Below are 22,994 nucleotides of genomic sequence, written 5' to 3'. Positions count from 1 at the left end.
GTGTGTGTGTGTGTGTGTGTGTGTGTTCACTTGTGTGACTGATGGAATTCATATGGATTTGCCCCCTGCTGCGGTTGTATAGACTTGTGTGTGTGTGTGTGTGTGTGTGTGTGTGTGTGTGTGCGTGCGCGCCTCCATTTGGGTATTTAAATTATGTATAAAATGTTGGTTGGAGACATGCTCCCATGTAACATTCATGGAGTTCTAACCTATATTCTGTCTGGACTGTGCTGCTTGCTCCTGTGGCCGCATTTATTCAAACCCAATGCAGCTCTGTTTTGTTTTCCTCCCTATTCTTTATTGAATCATTGTCAGATCAATGCAGGTTCATATAGGGGAGCTGTCCTTCACCCAAGGCAATAGACAAGCACACACTGACACTGTAGTCTGTAACCTAACCTTATCCTATACTTGTCCTGTATATACTGTACCTCTCCCATGTGTTTAATGCCACTGCTGTTGCTGCTACTATGACAACTCTGGATTTCCCCACGGAGATCAGTATAAAGGTTTATCTACCAGAGTGCCGTTTTTGTCATCTTAAAGCCAGTAAAGGAGGATTTATTCAGCAGCATCACATGATCCTGGTAATGAGGGTTGGACATTAATGTTGCACAAGTAGTGGTTTGAATATTATAGAGTATAGCCTAATGATGAGAAGCCCAATAAAATAATTGTTTAAAATCTTATAGGCAACAATTTATCAGATTAATTTACAGTTATTATATAACCTCTCTACCCCATACGTATTGTTCTATTAGCGTGAGAACTAGCCTACTGCTTGCTGACTTGGTGACATGTTCCAGATGTCGTCTCCTCAGAAGGCGATCAGGCCATCATCAGACCACCTCTAATGAAACAGGATAAAATACAAATCATTTACATTTTTTCATTTTCATCTTATTATAGTGTCAAGGATTGTCCCAACAGCATCCCTCTAAAGTAAATCTGCACACACACACGCACACGCAGGCATGGATGCACGCACACGCACAGATTCATGTACATGTCATGCACACATAAACAACCCCCACCACACACTCCCTCCCCCCCCCCCCCAAGCTTTGCGTCTTGCAGGGCTAAACCTCTGTTCCGGGGGTACTAGACAGTGGTTTTCAGAGTGCGGTCCTTGATGGGGTTCCTGGGGGTTCCCAGCTAAATTATTATTATTTTACCACTTTAACCACTGTATCAGATTTGAAAACAGCCGATCTACAGCCTCGCATCACATTGCGAAGCAACACACTGTGAGCTTGTAGATCTGCTGTGTGGAGAGCCCTGCATGGCACAAACCATTTTCGGACACATTCATTTTGGTGGATCCAAACGTTTGAGAAACACTTCTACAGTACAGTATATGGGGAGTGGTGGTCTGGGAAGGAATGGGTTGTTGCTGTGCATTCATACTGTACACTGTACGTTGTCAGGACAAGTCCTTGAACAGATCCTCTGTTCGCCTTTGTCTTTGTATTTTTTTAAACATTTTGTTCTGTCTGACGGTCAGATGGCTGATGCAAAGGCGCAGTCAGGACAACAACTTTTTTAATAGGAACACTCGTACATTTGCAACACAGCATGCACACTAAGCACCGAACCAACTCGACTCCAAGGGCATAGAAAGGAGGCTGCTGCGTATGGCTACCTCTGTCTCTCACGGTCCAAAGAACGCCACACCCGTGGCCCGGAAAGTTCTCCCCCAGTCATCTCCCCCAGTATTCAAATGTTTTAATTAAGTAAAATGTATCATTAGGCTACTGCAATGTAGAAATACTGTTACAAGTAAAAGTTTGGAATTAAAAATTTACGCCGCAGGGTCTTCTTGGTCAATGATCCATGGACCATCTGGAGCGCCTTGGGCTGGAGGCGGCGAGGCCCCAGGAACTGTCAGATCCCTTCAGGTGGTGCCTATACACAGCAGGCCGTCCATAACAGCTTGGCTGTCCCACTGAGAACGATCATCCATGAATGCATGGCATTCACACCAGCGACAAGTGACAGGCAACATGTCGAGTTCAATGGAAGCCAGTGACCATGAAGCTACAAAGTGACACCCGTCAGACATGCTGCAAATCAAAGCTGATCCGAAACTTTTTTTCGCCCTCCAATGGCACAGTGAAGCGTCAAACAGTCACGTTTTCGTGTCACCATTTCCACACTCCTTCTCTCGCCTCACAATTCCTACTTTATTTTGTAAATGGAAGAGAACTCCTTCTCCTTTGCCTTTTCAGTAACATGTACAGTATGTGACTTGAGCAACACCTCAACGGCGACTTGGCAGCATCGTAGCTGGTCTCGCTTTGCCATGTTCTGCAGCTTTGTCACCCGATATTGTGAATGCAGCATAACTGTCTTTATCCAAGGTTACTACTGCGGACCTTTGACTGATGGCTTCAAGTCAAGTCAAGTCATCTTTGTTTTGTACAGCACATTTAGAAACAACAGAAGTTGGCCTAAAGTAAAAGAATCAGAGAACAAAAAACAACACCATAGAAGACCACATTTTGGAGACCACAAAAGCCTAATATAAAGAAATCATCAAACAATAGGCTAACGGGTATCTGCCAATACCACATCTGAACTGATGTCAGTTCAGTGACTCCAGTACTTCACTCACTCAGCAGTCATTACATCTCCACTACAGACCAAGGCCATGTGTACAATGTAAGCTATTGTTTCTCTATTGTATTTCCTTATTTACTTGTTTATTGTATTTTGAGTTAGAACGCAATAGCAAAGCAACCAAACATTTCTTGGGTCGAAGAAATTGTTTTAAATAGTTGTTTGCTTTGCTATTGTGTTATAACTCAAAATACAATTAACCGGTGCATGTGTTTGGTCCGACGTACTAACAGTCCTACAGTCATGAGTCCGACACCCTACCCAAAACTCAACCCTATAACCTCACAGGGAGCCAAAGGTACTTTTAACCCACTCTCTCCTGCCGTGAGAGAGTTGTAACCGGCCACGGGTTAGTTGTAACCGGCAGCGCATGTCGAGAGCGACAGTGTTGTCAGACCTATGCCTGTCAGACTTAGGGATGCACCGATCCGGCTTTTTGGCATTCGATACCGATTTCGATAGATGGGGGTCCAGTATCTGCCGATACAGAGTACCGATCCGATACCCCCCACAAAGAAACGTAATAACCTATTAAGCTGTATGCCTCACTGTGTGGAGTCTGGAATCATTATTTTGTGTAAGGCAACATCAAGGCTTGACTTAAACATTACTTTCCCAACTTTGTAAAACAAAATGTAACAAACACAGATATAAATGCACTGAATTATTTATTAAATAACTGTGCAACAATTAGACCAGGTTAATGTGTGCGCAGGCTAGCCTGGCTGCATTCCACATGTTATACTGTCAATACTACACTGCTGTGTCACAGAGGAGGTAGAGTTGTTTTCATACTGTAATTACACATAATTATCGGATCGGATCCGATAATGGATCGGCCACCGATCCGATACCCAATCTAGAATTTTAGCCTGGATCGGCGCCGATCTCCGATACGAGTATCGGATCGGTGCATCCCTAGTCAGACTGTTAGTAATGTCTAACCAACGTATGCAACTAACCCTATGCATACAAATGGAACAAATCGGACGGCTACAGATCCATTTGGTTGCATTTGTACACTCTCAGATGTAAATGAACACTGAGGATTTGACAGTGAAGCTTGGCGTCCCAGAGATATACAATGGGTGTCCTAATGAATATCAACCTGGGAGTCCTGGAAAAGAAAAGATTCAAAATCACTGCCTTAGCGGAGCAGGTGGGGAGATCCTGCATCGATAGCGGCTTAGATCGCAGTCCAGATATAGCTAATCCGACCGAGTCGGTGTCCCCCGAGAGGGAGAGCGGCAATGGCTGTGTAGTTTGTACTCATGGGGGTCAGGGCTGGGCATGTCCCAGTTCTCCACACTGGTAGTAGCATACTGACTCCTCTGCATCGTTGGCTTCTCCCGTGACTGGTGGGGGAGACTGGCCACTATAATAGTGCTACCACTATCACTGATTTTATTAGCGATGAGTAGTCTTCTGATTCATTCAATAATTAAGAATCAAGTTTTTATTTGTTAACAAATCTTGAGCCCTAGTTTATACTTTGTCATACAAAAATTGCTAAAACAACATCACAGAAACATTGCGACACGGCATGTTGTCAGCTTGTAGAGCTGCTATTTTGTCTGTTATTGTGTGTTGTTTCTCCGTTGATCGTTTCACCCATCATGCTTGTCCCACTCCGACATGGGCCCTCGGAACCTGCTTGGCAGTACATAGGGCATCGGCGTTGGCGAGTGTCCATGCACTGACTGGACAGACAATGCTCCCAAAGGTGGTCTGGCCGGAGGTCTGTCTGTCGGTCTGTCTGTCTGTCCAACTAATTTTAAAAAAGGACAAAATGTTTTACACATAGCCTACAGTATTGGGACCCCAGCCAGGAAGTGAATATCCCCTTTTAGGCCGTGTGTTATGTTGCTGTATATAGCTAAAATCACAGATGCTTTTCCAGATTGAATGCCCTTTATCAACAAATTACATGGGTTAAATATGATTTGTGCTTGTGTTGTTGAAAGTAGAGAGACTGAATAGTTCCCTGTCTAGAGGCAGGTGGCTGACAATCTTCAACAGGTTCCCCACTCAGAACAGAACCAGGAATAATTGGATTACATGTTCAACACACCCCAGTTATACAAGTGCTACAACTTGTATAATGTGTGAAATTGTTTAACTTAACATTCTGCAGGCCAAAGACATCCACAAGTAATTAGATTGCACCCCCCAATGGAATCAGAAAGTCTTTTTTGTTTTGTCATGAACTGTGAACTTTGCCGCTGGAAGCTGCAGTGACTTAACTACAGCGCTAGATCTTTCCATGAATAACCATCAGTGTCAGCGACGACGGGGATCAATCTTGTGGCTTGTTGAAGCTGACTTCATCACACCGTGGGGACGGTAACTGACTCAAATCTGTCTGCAGTCAAAGGAACGTTTTGAATTAAGGAGAGTCATACAGCTAGTAAGTGACTGAAGCCTTTGAGGGATTACCCAGATGGGAGACGGATGTCTGCGTGACAGCCCTCCCCTGCCCCACTGGGAGGCCCAACGTGGTATAGGACTGGTCAATATATCCATTCCATATATTGATATTGTGATGTGATACTAGATTTGTGTTTCTCAAACTTTTCAATGCCAAGGAATATATATTTGGACCCCCATCTGAAAATGTTTGGTTGGGGACCCCATAGAACCCCACTTTGAGAGCCAATGGACTTTTGAATGTTAAAACATTGTGCAAAATGTTGTGTTATTTGGTTAAACATATCTTGAAATTGTGTCCATATTTCTAAGCCCTATACAATGTGGATCATGGCAACACCCAGATTCAAACTCGGGTCTCTCCCGTATGGGATATTAAGCTCATAAGCTTTAGGCAGCACTACTTGTACATTACATTCAAATCCTTTTGACCGTGGGCGGACCGTGTGTCAGGCGACACGAGCCGCCCGGGACAAATAACATAACTATATGGCAAGTTAGGGACGGGGGCGTGTGTGTGTGTGTGTGTGTGTGTGTGCAGATACAGGAATGCTGCAGATACAGGAATGCTTCGCGGACCACCTGCCTAATAATAACACATTTTGTGCCTAAAACTCCCAACTTCCCAAGCTCATCCCTTAACACCTCCCTCCCCCAGCCCCAGACTGCGTACACCTCAAAATACATACACCAATACTATGATCTAGTAAATTGCATTACCCACACTGTACATAATTTGGTGTTCATATATTCGAACGGGTAAGGACTAGTTTCAAATAATTGCGATTAGACGATTATGTAATAATTGTGACATCCCTACTGGGGATGCCCATGATAATTTGAGGCCGCTCAACATAAATGTAATATATATTTATGTAAATATACATGGCCCCCAGGGACCCGTGGAAGTCAAGGCCCCATTGTTCCGGTCCATGATCCATACAGAGCAAACGTTTATCTACAGAACATCATCCGAGCACTCACTCCGACTTCGGCCCAAATAATATTGGCAGACACTTTTTATGACTTGTTTTAGCCACTTTATTTTTTGTTCACTCTCTAACCTTACCTCAAGCGTCCTTTGGACTTGATGTATAATTGTTGTCATCAGTTGATACCAGTCACTCGGCGAGAGGTGGTACAAAGGGATTGCAGGTTAATTGCTTTGGGAGTCACTCATAACAGTCACCTTCTCCTTATTTCACATCTTCGCTAACCTCAGTTGATTCTTCTACGCACATTTTAATTACTACATTACACAAGCCTTTACCTTCTGTTTGTTGTCTTCTTAAAAGAGAAATTACGGCACAGGGTACATAATGACTGCCTGTCCTCGGGTGGTCATCATTATGCTACAAGTAATTAATTGTGTCTCTTGGCAGCCTTGTGACGTCTAGTTCTGTGCAACAACAGTGCTTTCTTCGCCAGTATCCTCCCTCATACCTCGTGGACACTTTGATATACGCTGGAAATAGCCATTTCTACATGCTCCTGACACATTGCATTGGCTATTTTTGCCACGCGATGCCGTCCTATGATGAAGGCGCCCTATGATGATGAGGCGTTAAGCAGCTATTCCTCTCCTAGGCTCTCGGACATGTGGCACATACATACTGTACACTGTACAGGCTCAATTAATCTAATAGGTGAAAGGTGACAATGCAGAATGCACATCATCGTTTTAAAGCAGGGTGAGTCAGGAGTCATCTCTGAGTTAGGAGTCAGGCCCAAGATGTTGTTTTAAACTAGTGGTTCTCGAACATTTTCAGATACATACAAGTATAGTGGCAATAGTAATACATGTAATACTGTAAGATAATAATATAATATGGTATAGCATACCCATATAGCAACACATATATATACACAGATACACTTCCCCCCCCTTTTCATTAGACAAAACATTCATGCTTGGCCTCACAGAGGCCTTTCCGTTTGTGTGAGTTAGACCTCTGCTAGGATTAAGGTAAATAGTGTGATCATGCTAGCTGCCAATCATCAGTGGTGGAAAAAGTAAAATGTTTACTAAGTAAAAGTATCAACAATGCAATGTAAAAATACAAAAGTATTTGTATCAAAATGTACCAAAAGTAGAAAGTACTCATCCAAAATGTTTTCAAATGTTCTTCAAATGTACTGATACAATTTATAAAAATCATGTGAAAATAGCAGTCTGTTTTCAAATGGAGTAAATAGTAACTAAAGTTTTCAAATATTGTAGTGGTAAAAGTAGAATATTTTCCCCTTAAATGTAGTGGAGTAGAAGAAAATTGGAAACACTCAAGTAAAGTAAAAATTGTGCTTAATTACATTATGTGTGTAAATGTACTTAGTTACTTTACACCACTGACAATGGTCAATAGTATAGTCGATGCTTGCACGTTGGAACGCCTCAATCGTTATTATTCTCATTAGCTGCTGTGTTGCGCCCAGCAGTGGTTCTCAGACTTGTTTGGTTTCAGTGCCCCGTTCACCTGACTTCTGCATCTAAGTACTGCCATGATAACCATTATAAATGAGAAAACCCCATTTGAGAAAACCCTAGCTAATATATCATGATTACAAAGTTACAAATACATGGAGTGAAAGAGTTGCAATTAGTGCCTCCTGAGCAGAATTATTGCAGAATTATTTTGTGACCATGACAGTAAGTCCCATTTTGAAAATAAGTACTGTCCTTTTTTGTTTTATGTTGTTTCAGCTCAGCAGTTTCACCCAAAGATGGCAATGTTTATCATTAAACATTACAGTAAAGTACATTCTTCTATTTTCCACTTTCTCTCACATACACCTGTAGTACCTCCAGTCCACATACCTCCATACACCACAGTGTACAGTACCAAGCTCAGCCTATAGACCTTATAATAATAATAATCCAAATTATGAATACAATAATTTGTACCTTAGTATCTTTTGCAGGCAATACTTTTTGTACTATTAATAAACAAATTTGAAAACAGGACTTTTACTTAGAAATAAAAGTTTTTCTCTACCACTGTAAAATTCCATACTTTGCTGTCTTGAACTTTTACTGTAGCCTGTGAGCGAGAGACCTAATTGTGTGTGTGTGGAAGTCTTTGGCTCACCAGTCTATTGCTTCATAATGGTATAATAGAAGAATTTATGAGCCTCTAGCCTTGGCTGAGTGCTCCAGGGCAGCAGTTTATGGCCTTTCTCTCACATACGCTCTAATTCACAATCTAAACGCTATTTACAGAGGCGCAAATTGATGACCTCCCACAGCTATTCAGCCTGGCAAAATACAGTCAGGACTCAGGAGCAACGTGTTGTCACCGCAACCACGAGTTAGGGCCGATTCATACTCCTATTTTAGAGCCGAATAAAAGTCGGTTCGGCGCTGAAGAGCCTACAATTTGACGTCATTTGAGGTTCGGGGGGGCGGGTACCGTCCTAAAGTCGGCTCTTCGGTGCTACTGAAAATTTCTGACGAGCCGAAATCATTTCGGCACTACAGCGCCGAAACAGCGGTAAAATAGGAGTATGAATCGGCCCTTACACTTACCGACAGGTGGACAAAGTACTGAACCCCACTACATGAGTCAAAGTATACAACGCTAATATCAGTGAAAGTTGCCACATTTGTAAAAGTACAGGAGAATGTCAGTATATTCAAAAGTATACAAATAGAAAGGGCATTTTCTTTTTAATATTGACATTTTAGTAGGCCTATTGAAATCCCCCCCCCCCCCTTAAGTGGTTAAATCATGATGTACGTTCCCCCTTCCTAGACATGCAGTGGACTGAGTGGAGTACAATATTTGTTTTTCAAATGTTGTGGAGTGAAAGTCACAAGTATACAAAAATAAGACTGTAGGCTTGTATGATGTTACATTACCACTTGCGACTCACGAGCAAGCATATATGGCTCTTTAGCTGAGTGGTTAATTCATTATCTGCCACTACGTGGCAGCAGAGGGTTGGTAAGCCTTGCTGGGGCTATTTCCCCATATTTGGGTACTTTCATTTCCGGTTTCCCAGCTTGGAGACCACCAATGTAATGAGTACGAGAAATCTCATACTTAGCATAGAAAGAGTTAATATGCACGCCATGCAACTATGCGACCCGTGTTCAACAGCAGTTTCCGAGGTGCCTGGTGGTGGTTCTCAAAATGGGGTACTTGTAACCCATTTTTCACCCCTGTGTCAATTATCTAATGTGATCCTGGGCTCTACACACCCTCCACCAACCTGGGGAGAGCAACGGACTTGAACTCATGCTTCCTTCATGCTTGAGTGTCCAAGTTGCTCCATTACACCTGACAGGGGGGAGTTTCCCTGGTTGGACGTAGCGCGTGGAAGGAACACGTTATTCCAACCAGTTCCATTCCCCTCCATCAGGCGCCCCGGCTGGCCAGGGGGAGGCAGTTTAGAGACCAGGATTACTGCATGTTTTTGTGAGGGTACCTACCCTAGGGGACACGGGGAGAACATGCAAACTCCACACAGAAAGGCCCTTTCGCCAACACCGCCTCGGGTATGGGCACTGATGACGTGGAGGAGGAAACACACCGCCAGCACCCACAGCACCCCGAGCGGGAATCGAACCCAGGACCTTCTAGCTGTGAGGCGACAGCACTACCAACTGTGCCACCGTGCCCCTTAACAAACTAAATTTGTTAATAGCATCACAATCAATGATCGCTTATTTTCAAAAAATCTTGAACAAAATGTGAAAAATGTGGAGTATTTTTTTATCATTTTAACCAACAGGAGGGCAGCGATAAAGCAGTCCAGAGTTGGTGTTCGCTATTAGTCTGCACTCTCACATAACAACTCAAATCCTGTATGGGGTCCCTGGCAAAATAATAAAATAAAATCAGATGGCCATCCGTTCCCAAATACATACTAATTTGGTGGTCCTTGTAATATGAAAGGTTTCAGACACTAAACAGAGCCGCTGTGCCTCAGAGAGCACCATGCAGCAGAGACTAGTGTCTGACTGGCCGCTCACCAGAAATTAACAGTTTTGGACTGCAACACCCCTGCCTAAAGAAATATTGTCCACATGCCAAGTTCCTTGTGCCGCATCTACACTGCATCTAACCTGCTTTGCTACTGCACCGCCTATACTGCGTCTCTCCATATACTCACTGGCGAAGCTTGCTCAGTCAGTGGAAACTACAGCAATGCTTTATCACAATACTGAATTCTGGACTTCTGTCAGTTATCCAACCAGTTCCTCCAAGGAGAAATATCATGGCTGCCACTGCAGTGCAGCCCCAGTGTACGGCATGCAGTAACTAGTTGGACCAGTACATGATAAAATAATGGTTTATTTAATGGTTAAATGAAATATTCCAAACATTTTCAAGATTTTGAATAATCCAACATATAAATGGATACAGTCGTTAAAATGATTGTGCTGCTGTATTAACTACTTTAGCTGGGGACCCCCTGGAACACCCTAAGGACCCCACTTTGGGAAACAATGCTCTAGTCCAGTGGTTCCCAAACTTTTCAGGTAGAGACCCAAAAGAGAGATTAGATGTTTGCCTGGGACCTGGCTTGTAGCTTGTATCGGCTATTTTCACAAATTCTTAATATTATATATATTTTTTATTAATGGAATTTCTTAGATTTGTTTGTTTGTTTTATATATTTATTTAAAATGTCTTAATTAAAAAAATATATCTTTTGAAATAATATATATATATATATTCTTTTTATATTATATGTATTCCCCTCCGTGGATTAATCTAGAAGTGTTACCTGTTTCAGTCACGGCCTCCGCCCCTCCCTGTTTGTCCATGAGTTGCCTTTGCCCCTCCCACTCCTATGCCCTGCTCCCAGAGCCTTCTATTAGAGAGTTGTGTTATGATGGGGCAGAAAACAGCGGCGGGGGGAGGCGCCTGCTGGCCAAGTGGTCCAGGCACATGCCACATTGCCACAGGCTATGGCCTGACAGCGTGTCGCGTGTTCGAGTCCCATTCATGTCTCTCCCCTTCTCTCTCTCCTTCTTTCCTGTCAGTCTTAAATAGTAACTCGAAATAGTAAAACATTTTGGACCACCAAAATGTGGTGGTCCAATGCGGAAATGCGCCCAAAAAGGCGGAAATAGACTCGGTGCTCGGGTGCTTCAAAACGCCACTGAGCAACTTCCACTGACATGAATAGCGCTAGATCAGTCTCTATCCTTTTATTACTCTATGGTATGAGGTGACGCAACTCAGAATTAAGGCTCTTCCGGGTCCTAATTCCTCTATGGCCAATCTCCTCTCCTCTGTACAAGTATCTGATTGTCCAGCGTGCCGTCACCTGTGAGGACCAGCTGAGCCTGGTTGGGTGACGAGCTCCAGACTATTTAAACTGGGTCCTTGACTCCTTGTTTGGTTCCTGTGCTGGATCTTAAGTTAATGGCTCTATGTTAAAGTATTGTCTGTGTGTAAATTGTGCTGTTGTTATCCTCAAGTAAATGTGATCCTCATGACTGCTATGTTTGGAGTTTTGGAGTTTGTTTGAGTACTTGGGTCCTAACAGCAGTTCCTGACAGTTACCTTATTGAATCGTTCCTAGACTGGAACCTCACCTATGCTTTCTATGGCATAGGCAGCTCCCGGCAGGATCCGCCGGGAGAAACTACAGCATGCAAACTGCATGACATGAGCTTAATTAATTGGATTGACAGAGAGAGAGAGAGAAGTGTGTGTGGGTACAGTACGTGTGTGCATCAATTTAACAAAGGTGCAGACGATCAGAAATCAGCAGAGAGTGGACTCAGCCCCAGAGTAATGTTTTTCTCCCTGGAAATAAAAACATCTGGGTTTCCGAGTGTACATCGTTCCTGACATAGGTTATTCCTGATTAGGCTGAAAAAAGCAAGAACCTTACATTATGTTACACTTATCTTAATGAGAAGTAATCTCTTGTATTCGTATGAATAATGACAATGAAAGTGCAGCCCATGAAAGAGTTGATATGAACTCTGGGCTGGCCTCCACTTAAAAGGAGACCATGCAGAGTTGCAGAGTAGACCCTCATAATCCTCCACACTACATGTTCTGGAGCTCGGTCCTCTCTTATGGGGAGGATGACCCTGTACTCATTTCCATTCCTCAACCAGATAGTCCAGTAACAATTTTGGGTCTCAGTAAGGTTCATGAATCCCTTCCTGTTGATGGACTCTGGCCACTCGATCCTACCTTCCTGGCGTCATAGATAATAGAATCTCTTTTTGCTGTTTGGGAGATTCTTCTTTATGGCTCCATCATTCACTTGTTTTCCATCCTCAGACTGGATTAGATTGGTATTTTCTAAATCAGCATCATCAACATGTAGTGTTGTTGCTAGTAGGAATAAACACAGACACACCTGGGAGTAAGTGGACTAAGAAAGGGGAGAATCCTGTTTCTACACAGAAAGGAGGTAGTGCCCCCATAGGCAAAAACATTTGGCCCCAGATTCCACTGCATTGCTGGATCCTCCTCCGCTCTGAGTCTGCATTACACAGCTTTTCCATCTCTTCACTGAGTGTCTTCTCCAGCTGATCCACAGCTGTACCCATAGTCAGTGGTGCAAATTTAAGTAACTAAGTACTGAACTTGATGTACTGTACAATTACAAGTTATTTTTTTCTAGTAAATTTACTTTACTAGAGTATTTCCAATTTTCAGTGCTTTCACTTCTACTCCGTTACATCTCAGAGGCAAATATTGTACTTTTACTCCACTACAATTATTTGAAAACCTTTAGTTTGTAGTTACTTTGTAGATGGTGATTATTATTACAAAACATACATTACGCAGCTCTGCCATATACATTTTGGCCATTTGAAAATAGCCGATCTACAGGCTCACAATCCATTTCATCGCAACACATTGTGAGCTTGTAGATATATTTTCCAAAGATTTGTATACATTTGACAACATTCTGCACAACGAGTACTTTCTACTTTTGGTACTTTAGGCACATGTTGTTGTTGTTACAGAGTATCTCTACATTGCAGTATTGATACTTTTTACTTGAGTAACAAATGTGAATACTTTTTCAAACACTGTCAAAATGTGGGTCCTCACAATGAAAAGGCCTGAGAAAAACCACCGCTCTCCGTTGCAGATAAAGCCCCATCCCCCCACTCCCCGGACAGCTTTCCACCGCCGACACCCAGAAGGACTTCCACCATGGCCAGCAGCCCCAGCAGTGTCAACCTGGCCCCCGAAGAGGGGGGACGGCAGTCGCGGCGCTCCAGCATGGGCACGGTCACCTCGCAGCCAGCCGGCGCGGAGCAGGACCACCTGTCAGTGGTGAACGAGAAGACAGAGGCCAGTAAGTTCAGCCTTTAATATCTGAGTTGTCTTTACTGTTGTCTATCACTCAAAATCCCCATACATGGGAAAGCTCCCATATGCTGTATGGTGCCCAGGTCTTGTGACATCACTATGACATCTACCACCCTTAGATCTCCATATATGGAGCTGACCTGTTCTGACATTCCATATGTTGATCTGACCTCATCAAGCGCGGTACACTCAAGACATGCTCCTTAAATGGCCAGTACAGAATTCCTTCATGTTGATCTGACCTCCCCATGCCAAAGCGCCAGCGCTCGCCCAGCAGTCTGCCGTCAATGTCTTACTGGTACTGCACAATATATCATTATCGCATCGTTATGCGCAATATCAGTATCGCAAAAATATATATAATATCTCGACCGGTCAAGATAATATCTCAACCGGTCAAGATAATATCTCGACCGGTCGAGATAAATACATTTTCTCACCATGGCCACTCCAGGGCTCTATATTGATATTGCAATATTTGGCATAAATTTTGTGCAGCCCTACAACACGTAACAACACCAAGACAAAACATCAAAACAAACACCGTCCCATCAGCGAGGGACACAACTTCTACTAAAAGAAACCTTTTCCCATTTCAACGTTCAGTCAGGACAACTCAAGAATGGATGGAATATATAGTTATTGATTACAAATGAGCAATATATTTATTATGGTTTGGCGATGAATTGGATCTGCTTTTAGGTACTCAGATCAAGCGCATCAGTCCCAACCATAGGGACTCCGAATCCCCGTACCTAAACAGCCAGTTTAAATAGCCGGTATGAAAATGGGATGGGTGTGTGATTAGATGAGGTGAATCATGTGAACGTGATGCTGTGGCGGCCCAATTAAAGGGCCAGCAGCAACTGCACTGAGTTTCCTGACTGAACTTGCTCTGCACATGTCTGTGACAGCCAGGCGCAATGCTCATTTGAGTCATTTCTGTATCTTCGTCCAGATGGCATGAGTTTGAAGTGACGATGTCAGGGGAGGATCAGTATCATTTGCTATTGTGAGTGCTAAATGTGTGATGGATTTGTTGTCCATATCAGAAAATGTGGGTTTATATCTTCTGGGTTTACTGTATCTTTAGTCGATACTGTTTCAAAGGGCTTTATCGTACAACAGTGTTTGCGATTCGAGCTTGTACGTTGTACTTGCACTTTTGCAGTGTGTGTGTGTATGTGTGCATGCGTGTGTGTGTGCGTGCGTGCGTGCGTGCGGGTATATATATTGTTAATGTATATTTTGTAATAATAATCAAAATCTACAAAGTAACTAAAGTAACAAAAACCTTAAGTATTATAATTAATGTAGTGGAGTAAAAGTACAATATTTGGATTCGAGATGTGGTGGAAAGTAATGGAAATTGGAAATACTCAAGTTTGTACGGTAATTGTACGGTACCTAGATAAATGTACTGACTTACTTCACACCACAGCACACAGGTTATGAATGGCTGTCGTAAACAGTACATAGAATAAATGTGTATGTAATGTGTAATGCCATTGGGGATGCAGTGCTCTGACCTTGGAAAGGAATCTCTGTGGGATATGGGAACATACTGTTCTGTAACAGTGGTTACAGCGCAGCAAGAATCATAACAACAATGGGTATCAGCTGTAACACGTTGCTTTTTGGGGAAGGATGGCGCTATTGCTGACATGTGAATTCGATATATAAATCACTTCTTCAACACATTTTTAAAGACGTGCTTTTATGACTCGATCAGTGTTTCGTGTTTTTCACTTTTTTATGCTGTTCACGCACACTTATATCGCACTCTGATATTCTTTTTATGCACTTTAATTATATTTCTCACACCATTTTTTACGTCGCTTTTATGTTACTATTACAAATGTTAGTACTGTGGTTATTGCTGGTGCCTTCCACAGATGTTCCATTATCCTAACAGCAGAACTCTACACCTACAATGTGCAAAACATTTTTGAATAGTTCAACTAGCCAATCTCCATTGACATGTTTTGAGCTTGTAGACTGGTGGCCATTTTAAATATTAAAAAATGTTTTGCAAAATAGTACAAAAAAATGGCAAAGAAGTTTAGGGATAAGAGGTTTAGCGGTGACGAAAATGGAGCCCATAGTCTTTTACCCTCTATCTTTTAAATCTGATTGTTTTAGGCTAAGTGCTCAATGTTTTATAAATGAGAATTTGTTCTTTATCGAGAGTGACAGTGTAGAAAACCACGCACGCACAGACACACACAGGCGCATGCAGACGCACACACACACACCCTCTCACACACACACACACACACACACACACACACACACGCACACGCACATACACATACACATACGGTACACATACAAATACACACACACACACACACACACACACACACACACACACACACACACACACACACACACACACACACCTCATCTCTTCTGTGTGGTGCAGGGAATCAAATCCCCCAAAGATCCAATTTCCAAAGGAAAGAAAAAAACCCTCTGCATTGATGGTAATACAATAAATCTGCATTGATTTATTACAAAAAATGATATCGCTTCCATGGCACGTGATGGCGGTGTGTCCATGATCTGGCAGAATTGAACCAATCAAATGGATTTGATCCTGTTTACAAGATACATGAAGGACTACCTCACCCATGTATGAGCAGATTCGTGCCTGTCACAGACATGCGCAGAGCACGTTCAGTCAGGAAACTCAGTGCGGTTACTGCCGGCCGTTCATTGGGCCGCCTCAGCATCACGTTCTCATTCACATGATTCACTTCATCAAATGCACACAGTCATTCCATCTTCATACTGGCTATTTAAACTGGAAGTTTGCACTGCTCAAACTGCTTGCTTGTTTGCTGCTGCACACTGATACTGCCGCGTTGCTGTCTGCTTAAACCTTTGCTGCTCAACCTCCTCCACCCCAGCTACCACCTGTCGTTTTGGATCTGCTGTTTAAGTACAGGAGATTCTGAGTCCCTATGGTTGGGACTGATGCGTCCCAACTGATGCGTACAATATTTGCCTAATATATGCAATGGAGTAGAAATACTTGGGTAAATATAACACTGGACCTCACCAATCAATACTGGCCATATCATTCATACCATCATGCTACTGACATGATACTGACATGCTACTGACATGATATTTAGCATGATACTGACAGACATGATACTGACATGATTTTAGCATGATACTGACATGCTACTGACATGATATTTAGCATGATACTGACATGATATTTAGCATGACACTGACATGATATTTAGCATGACACTGACATGATACTGACATGATACTGACCATGACACTGACCATGATACTTACCATGTTACTGACATGATACTGACACAATATTTATCATGACACTGACATGATTCTGACTAAGAAAGTGGAGGAGTGAAACCCGAGTTGAGGTGGTCTAAAACCGAATGTTTTCCCAGATTGCTGACCATAAAAACAGAGTTTATTCTACGTTCCGCTTCCCAACCGACCCTGACCCCCCCCGAAGACACACCAAGCGCTAAAAGCCCTCCCCCTGTGGGACGAACAATGCCAAAGAACAAGGACACAGGTCATGTTGCAGCATTCGACATGCTAAGCAATACACACAGGTCACTTTCACAACATTCGACATACTGACAAAAATGCTTACAGTACTGTACTGGTGTGGAGGCACTTTCCATCTCCATTTGCTGCATGCTACGGCTATTCTCTCTCTCTTTCTCTCTCTCCCCCCCTCTCTCCGTAGAGGTTTGTTTCTGTATTTTCCTAGCATTATTGTTGTTCATCACAGTCACTGCGCTGCTGCAAAATCAGGGGAGCAGAAAATGTTTACTTTTATTATGTATCTGCACACAAGACGTACAACAATAAAGAACCTTTAACCTTAAATGCCAGCATTTTCATCCAAGACCCATAGCCACCACCCCACAGCCACGGTCTTGTTTCATGTTTTCTTGTTTCAATTTGCATTTCTTTCACCATAGTGAATCCTTCATGGTTTGGAAGGACAGTTTTTTTCAGACGGTTAAAAGGGCAGGGGCTCAAGCCCCCTAATGTGTGCACGTGCCATGCCACTCAATGCCATTTCCACTATCCTCCAGGTAACGGCATCGGTCCTGCGTCGGGCGACTCGTCTCCCCTGGTGTCCCACGTGTCGCCAAAGCCGCTGTATGCTGCCAAGCCCGGCGGCCAGCACCAGCATCGCACGCGCCTAGGCAGCCGCTCTGGCTCCCTGGCCATGAGCTCGCCCCGGCCTTCACTCACCCGCCGGCCCAGCGCCATCACGGAGGGGGGCCTCGGCGGAGAGAAACCACGGGACTACCTGTTCCTCTCCATCCTGTCCTGCTTCTGCCCCATGTGGCCCATCACCATCGTGGCTCTCACCTTCTCCGTCATGGTACGAGTGCAGCTGCTCCTATCTTATCGCCCTAACTTGATCGTACTATAAGCGTCACACAAGCAGATTCACAAGCTCGAAATGTGCCGCTTTGAGCTTATAGATCTTTTGAATATGAACATCCAATGTTGTTGCATGAGGCAGGTGTGACGCCACAGCTGTTGTTTACACATCCCGTTGTCAACACGTGTGCGGAATGACATGAGATTGAGAGAAGACGTAGAGTTTATCCTTTAGTAAGGCTGTGGAAGTATTCACACTGTTTTTGGATTTATTGGGGAAAGGAGGAGATCAACGTCAGTGCAAATTGGTGAAGCAGCAGCTCCTTAACACTGGTATGGAGGCAGCAGTTTTTTTGTTGTTTTTTTCCTCGCATGTGGGTTTTAATAGTCGGTAACGTAAAATAACGCAAAAATAAAAAGTTACTTTTCTCAAAGGTAATCTTGTAACTTTAGAAAAGTAACGATGCCCAACACTGGTAATCACACTGTGAAGAAGGCCGTGGGTTTTACTGCTGCTGGGTTTTCAATAAATAATACAAATAAAACATTGCTGCTTTAACAGCTAGTGCAAGGAAGTCCTCCTGATGTTGCTGCATGATTCAGGATGATGAAAATGGCCACATTTGCATACAGTAATGAAATCTCTTCTTTCGATAAGCTTTGATTGATTTAAATATTTGCTGTCGATAAACTTTGATTGAAATATTTTTTTGGTTAAAATAATAATAATATATAATAATATAAATATAACAGTCATGCATCAACTATCATCTCTCCTGTTAGCTACACGCAGCATCAGCCATTTCCCTGCCATCATAATATGCAGTGTTATTGCTGTTTTTGGTAAATTGGTATTTCTGAATCATCAGCACAACAAGATTGTTACTCCTGTGTAACGTTCAAGCAATCTTGGCAATAAGCAATTGCTTCTTTTTATTAAATAACCACAGAAACAAGGAACAAGGTTTGTAATGGGCCTCTGCAGATTGGATTACATTAGATTTTCAGTCCTGACCTTATAAACGAGGCATTTAAAGTCCAAATGCAATGATGTGGTAATTATTTTTTATACCAGTAGCATTTCTAAAGAATATTTAAAGTGAGTTTTGTACTTTTTATGTTTTGTATGTGTCTATTAACATTAACATTAACATTACTCGACCCTAACCACTCCCCCTTTATCATACGCTGACATACAACAACAGCTGTGGGTGCGGCTTCAGTTATGGTGGATCACCAGTACCACCCACCTGAAAACCAAGCATTCTTAACACCCCCATCGCCCAGGACGAAGTTCTTTCATCGAAATGTCATCGAAAATATTCCTCCCCTGTTAAAGCCAACGATCTAAATCATCCCGTCTAATTATAAAAAAAAACATCCTGTGTTAGACGGCCCTACGCTGTCCAGTCGTGTGTGTGTGTGTGTGTGTGTGTGTGTGTGTGTGCGTGTGTGTGTGCGTGCGTGCGTGCGTGCGTGCGTGTGTGCGTGCGTGCGTGTGTGCCACATGATCCACAAGAAAAATGTTGTTTCATGGTTACGAAAAAGATTTTAAGAGTTAGTTTTACGGTTAGAACAGGGCGGGGCACCGTGGCACAGTTGGTAGTGCTGTCGCCTCACAGCTAGAAGGTCCTGGGTTCAATTCCCGCTCGGGACGCTGTGAGTGTTTCCTCCTCCGCATCAGTGCCCATACCCGAGGCAGGGTTGGCGAAATTAAGGGCCCCACTGTGTGGACTGTGGAGTTTGCATGTTCACATTCGATAATTGACACAGGGGTGAATGCATCAATACTGCAAAAATGGCCTTCATAAAGTCTCCGTACTAAAATGCTGTGTCCTCACAATTATTAGTAATACAAACCTCTGTGTGTGTGTGTGTGTGAGTGTGCGTGCGTGTGTGTAGCGTGCCACAATACTTTTTCACCTTAATGAAAGAACACAGTGTTGCTGTTAGTTTGTTTACTGGTGTCGTATACCTTCCTGCACACCGTCAGCTATTTCACAGCTTTGTGTTTCATTGTGTTTTTTGGATGCAGTCCCGGAACAGCTTGCAGCAAGGCAACATCGACGGGGCGCGGCGTCTGGGCCGCAACGCCATGGTGCTGTCCGTGGTGGCGCTGGTGGGCGGGGTCGCCGTCATCACCGCAGCCATCGTTATGAACTGGGGAGGTAAAGCCATCGCACACTGCCAGAAATATCACTTTTATTCAGTTCCCTTTACTGAGGTTCAATTTATGCCTCGGATTTAAGCTGTAACATACCAGTATATATATACAGTATACCGGTATACGGTATATATATATATATATATATATATATATATATAGTTTCTGAGGGAAAATGTACTAGGTAGCAGTAGGGGTGTCCAACCGATAAGGTGCCGTTAAGAAATGTGGTAACCGACAACATTAACGGCTAATGGTTAACCGATAAAATAAAAATAAAAGCCCATGGGGCACCCTGGCCTCTTCTAACTTCCCCCACGTTATTAGCCAGGGGGCAAAGTGTATGTGCACTGCAGCAGCCATCGGGCTTTCGCCAAACTTTGGTCAAATGAACTATCATTGCATCTCTGTGTATTTATAATTGTATTTTACGGATGGCACAGGATGGTGGCCATTGTGCTGTCTGTGTGCGTCACGGTATTTACGCTCATGAACTGGCTACTGGAGTTTACGCATGTGGCTTACTGTTGGACTCACCACAGAGAGCTATTTGACAATTTGTGCCGCTATATTGGCGAGGAGTGGAACGTTAATTCACTCTAATCGACACAGAGTATGCACGACAGACACTGCAGACAACCTGGCTGGTAGGTAAACTAAACGATGCCAGACACAACGTGGACTCACTCACGCCTCCTCCCCGCTGTGATATCGAGGAGGAAGCGAGAGTAAATCCATGTTAATATGGCCAAACCAGGCTAGAGGCTTGTGAATATTGAAAATATCTGTTTCCACTGTCGCTTCACTTTGGTCACACTGTCGCACAGGTCACTCTTGACCGGGCGGTCATGCAAGATCTGTAGCTGAGCTGTCTTCGTCCTCTCGAGGGAGGACGTCTGTCTGTCTGTCTGTCTGTCTGTCTGTCTGTCTGTCTGTCTGTCTGTCTGTCTGTCTGTCTGTCTGTCTGTCTGTCTGTCTGTCTGTCTGTCTGTCTGTCTGTCTGTCTGTCTGTCTGTCTGTCTGTCATATCATACTGTAATACGGTATAGCATGAGAGATTTATCAAGGAGAGTGACTCCCAGTACTTAAAAAAAAAATAAAGCCCCGGCATACTCCCACACACGTTTTTCCTCAGCCTTATGTGTCAGGTCCTTCGTCAGGACATCCTACAGTAGCAGTGAAGCAGTGGATGAATAATAGATGAAGGCAGCGGTGTATGGTGTCCACAGGAAGTGGGTGGTTCTGCTGTGGCCCGCCAAAGTGAATGTGGAACTGAGGTCACAGACAGAGCGGGAAGAGTGGGACGAGGTGTGGGCTGAGATGAGATTAAAAGCAGCGAGAGGGAAGACACCCAGAGTGCATTCTGGGAGCACTGATTCTCCATCAAGCCTTAACATCCTTATGCTGTGTTCACACTGGCAGCTACCAAGCTACTGGCTACCATTCATTTTCAATGGCAGCCAGCGACATGAAGATACAAAGCTACAGGCTACCATTCATTTTCAATGGCAGCCAGCGACATGAAGATACAAAGCTACAGGCTACCATTCATTTTCAATGGAAGCCAGCGACATGAAGATACAAAGCTACATCTGACATCTGGTACAAAACATGCAACAGCTACAAAGCTGCAAATAAGTTGAGCTGGCTTCAACTTCAGATCGGAAGCTATGAAGCGACAGATATGTTGTGTAACTTTGTACCTCGTTTTGTGAATGAAGATGCCAATCAATAAATCAAACAGTTAATTGGTCAATTAATCAATAAATCAGTCAGTCAGTCAATTTGTGTGCCGTGTGTAAAAATAAAAATCTCTTTCCCTCTCCACTGCTGATATAGTGTAAACTCCATTTGGACAATTTCAAACCAGCACTTATCTTGTATCCCTTTCGCCAAGTTAGTGATTATAGTTTGCCTTACAAGTATGTTGTTTTTGCAATATAATAAAGAATCACCCACGCTTTCCCTCTCTCCCCCCTCTATCTCTCCTTCTCTCTCTCCCTCTCTCAGTAATATTGAAATGATGAGGTGTTGCCGTGGTAACCAGAGCCGAGACGGCACAGCAACATGTTTCACCACAAGACGTCGTTCCTGTCCTGCTCCATCAAGGCACCCTTCTCTCCTCCTCAAGCACCTGCCGTCGAACAAGACGTAAACCCCGTCCTGCTACATCAAGGCACCCTTCTCTCCTCCTCAAGCATCTGCCGTTGAACAAGACGAAAACCCCGTCCTGCTACATCAAAGCACCCTTCTCCTCCTCCTCCTCCTCAAGCACCTGCTGTTGAACAAGACGTAAACCCCGTCCTGCTACATCAAAGCACCCTTCTCCTCCTCCTCCTCCTCAAGCACCTGCTGTTGAACACGACGTCTCCATCAAGGCACCCTTCTCCTCCTCCTCCTCAAGCACCTGCCATTGAACAAGACGTAAACCCCGTCCTGTGACATCAAAGCATGACTCCTCGTCAAGTACCTACCATTGAACAAGACATGACAATCCTGTCTGTCTCCATCGAAGCACTTCTCAGGCGCCTGCCTTTGAAAAACAAAAGAAAAACAAAACAACCCCTAAAGCAACCTGTTCCCGTTTTTGCCCTAACCGTTTCTTGCAGCACGAGCATGGTCAACCCCCCCAACCCCCCCATAGCACATGACCTCTACCTCCGACACCGCCGAGCAACATCCACCCTCCCCCCGAACACCACTAGCTGGTTGGGACACGGAAGGCAGAGAAATGAGACTGACGACGAGACTTAGTAAATAATAACGCGTAGAAAAGGACACGAACACCTCTTCCCCTGCAAGGCTGCTTCCTCTCGCTGCTTCTTATGCTCGATTCGTACTCTGCGGCGCGGCGGTGTGGCGCGCCGGAGATAGCTTGTGGCACATCGTTGAGGTCCTTTACTTCTGGCGCGCTACACCTCCGCACGGTGAGGTATGAATCAGGCTTTATTGAGTGAGTTGTCATGGTAATTAAAGGACATATGGTTGCTCTCTCCATAATGGGATTATCGTGATCTGCGCTGCTCTTCAAACAAACGGAGAAACCCCTTTCATCATAGATGCCAAAAAATACAAAAATATAAAAGAAATAAAGA

At 43.7% G+C, this 22,994-nt stretch overlaps 1 protein-coding gene across 1 annotated transcript; it reads left to right on the top strand.

The window, feature by feature from the left end:
• The first annotated feature begins 13,213 nt into the window (after positions 1–13,213).
• LOC310869915 (proline-rich transmembrane protein 2) lies at positions 13,214–22,698 on the top strand. Its single transcript, XM_083780895.1, has 4 exons — positions 13,214–13,329; positions 17,438–17,733; positions 19,771–19,903; positions 21,910–22,698. Exons 1-4 carry the CDS (start codon positions 13,254–13,256, stop codon positions 21,921–21,923), a joined length of 519 nt encoding a protein of 172 aa, XP_083637021.1. The 5' UTR covers positions 13,214–13,253; the 3' UTR covers positions 21,924–22,698.
• Positions 22,699–22,994: the final 296 nt, after the last annotated feature.

The sequence above is a fragment of the Protomyctophum parallelum genome (genome assembly GCF_964188405.1).
Source record: "Protomyctophum parallelum genome assembly, chromosome: 13".
Classification (NCBI taxonomy): Eukaryota; Metazoa; Chordata; class Actinopteri; order Myctophiformes; family Myctophidae; genus Protomyctophum; species Protomyctophum parallelum.
Note: the sequence above shows the minus strand (reverse complement) of the source record. Positions and strands in the feature narration are given on the sequence as shown.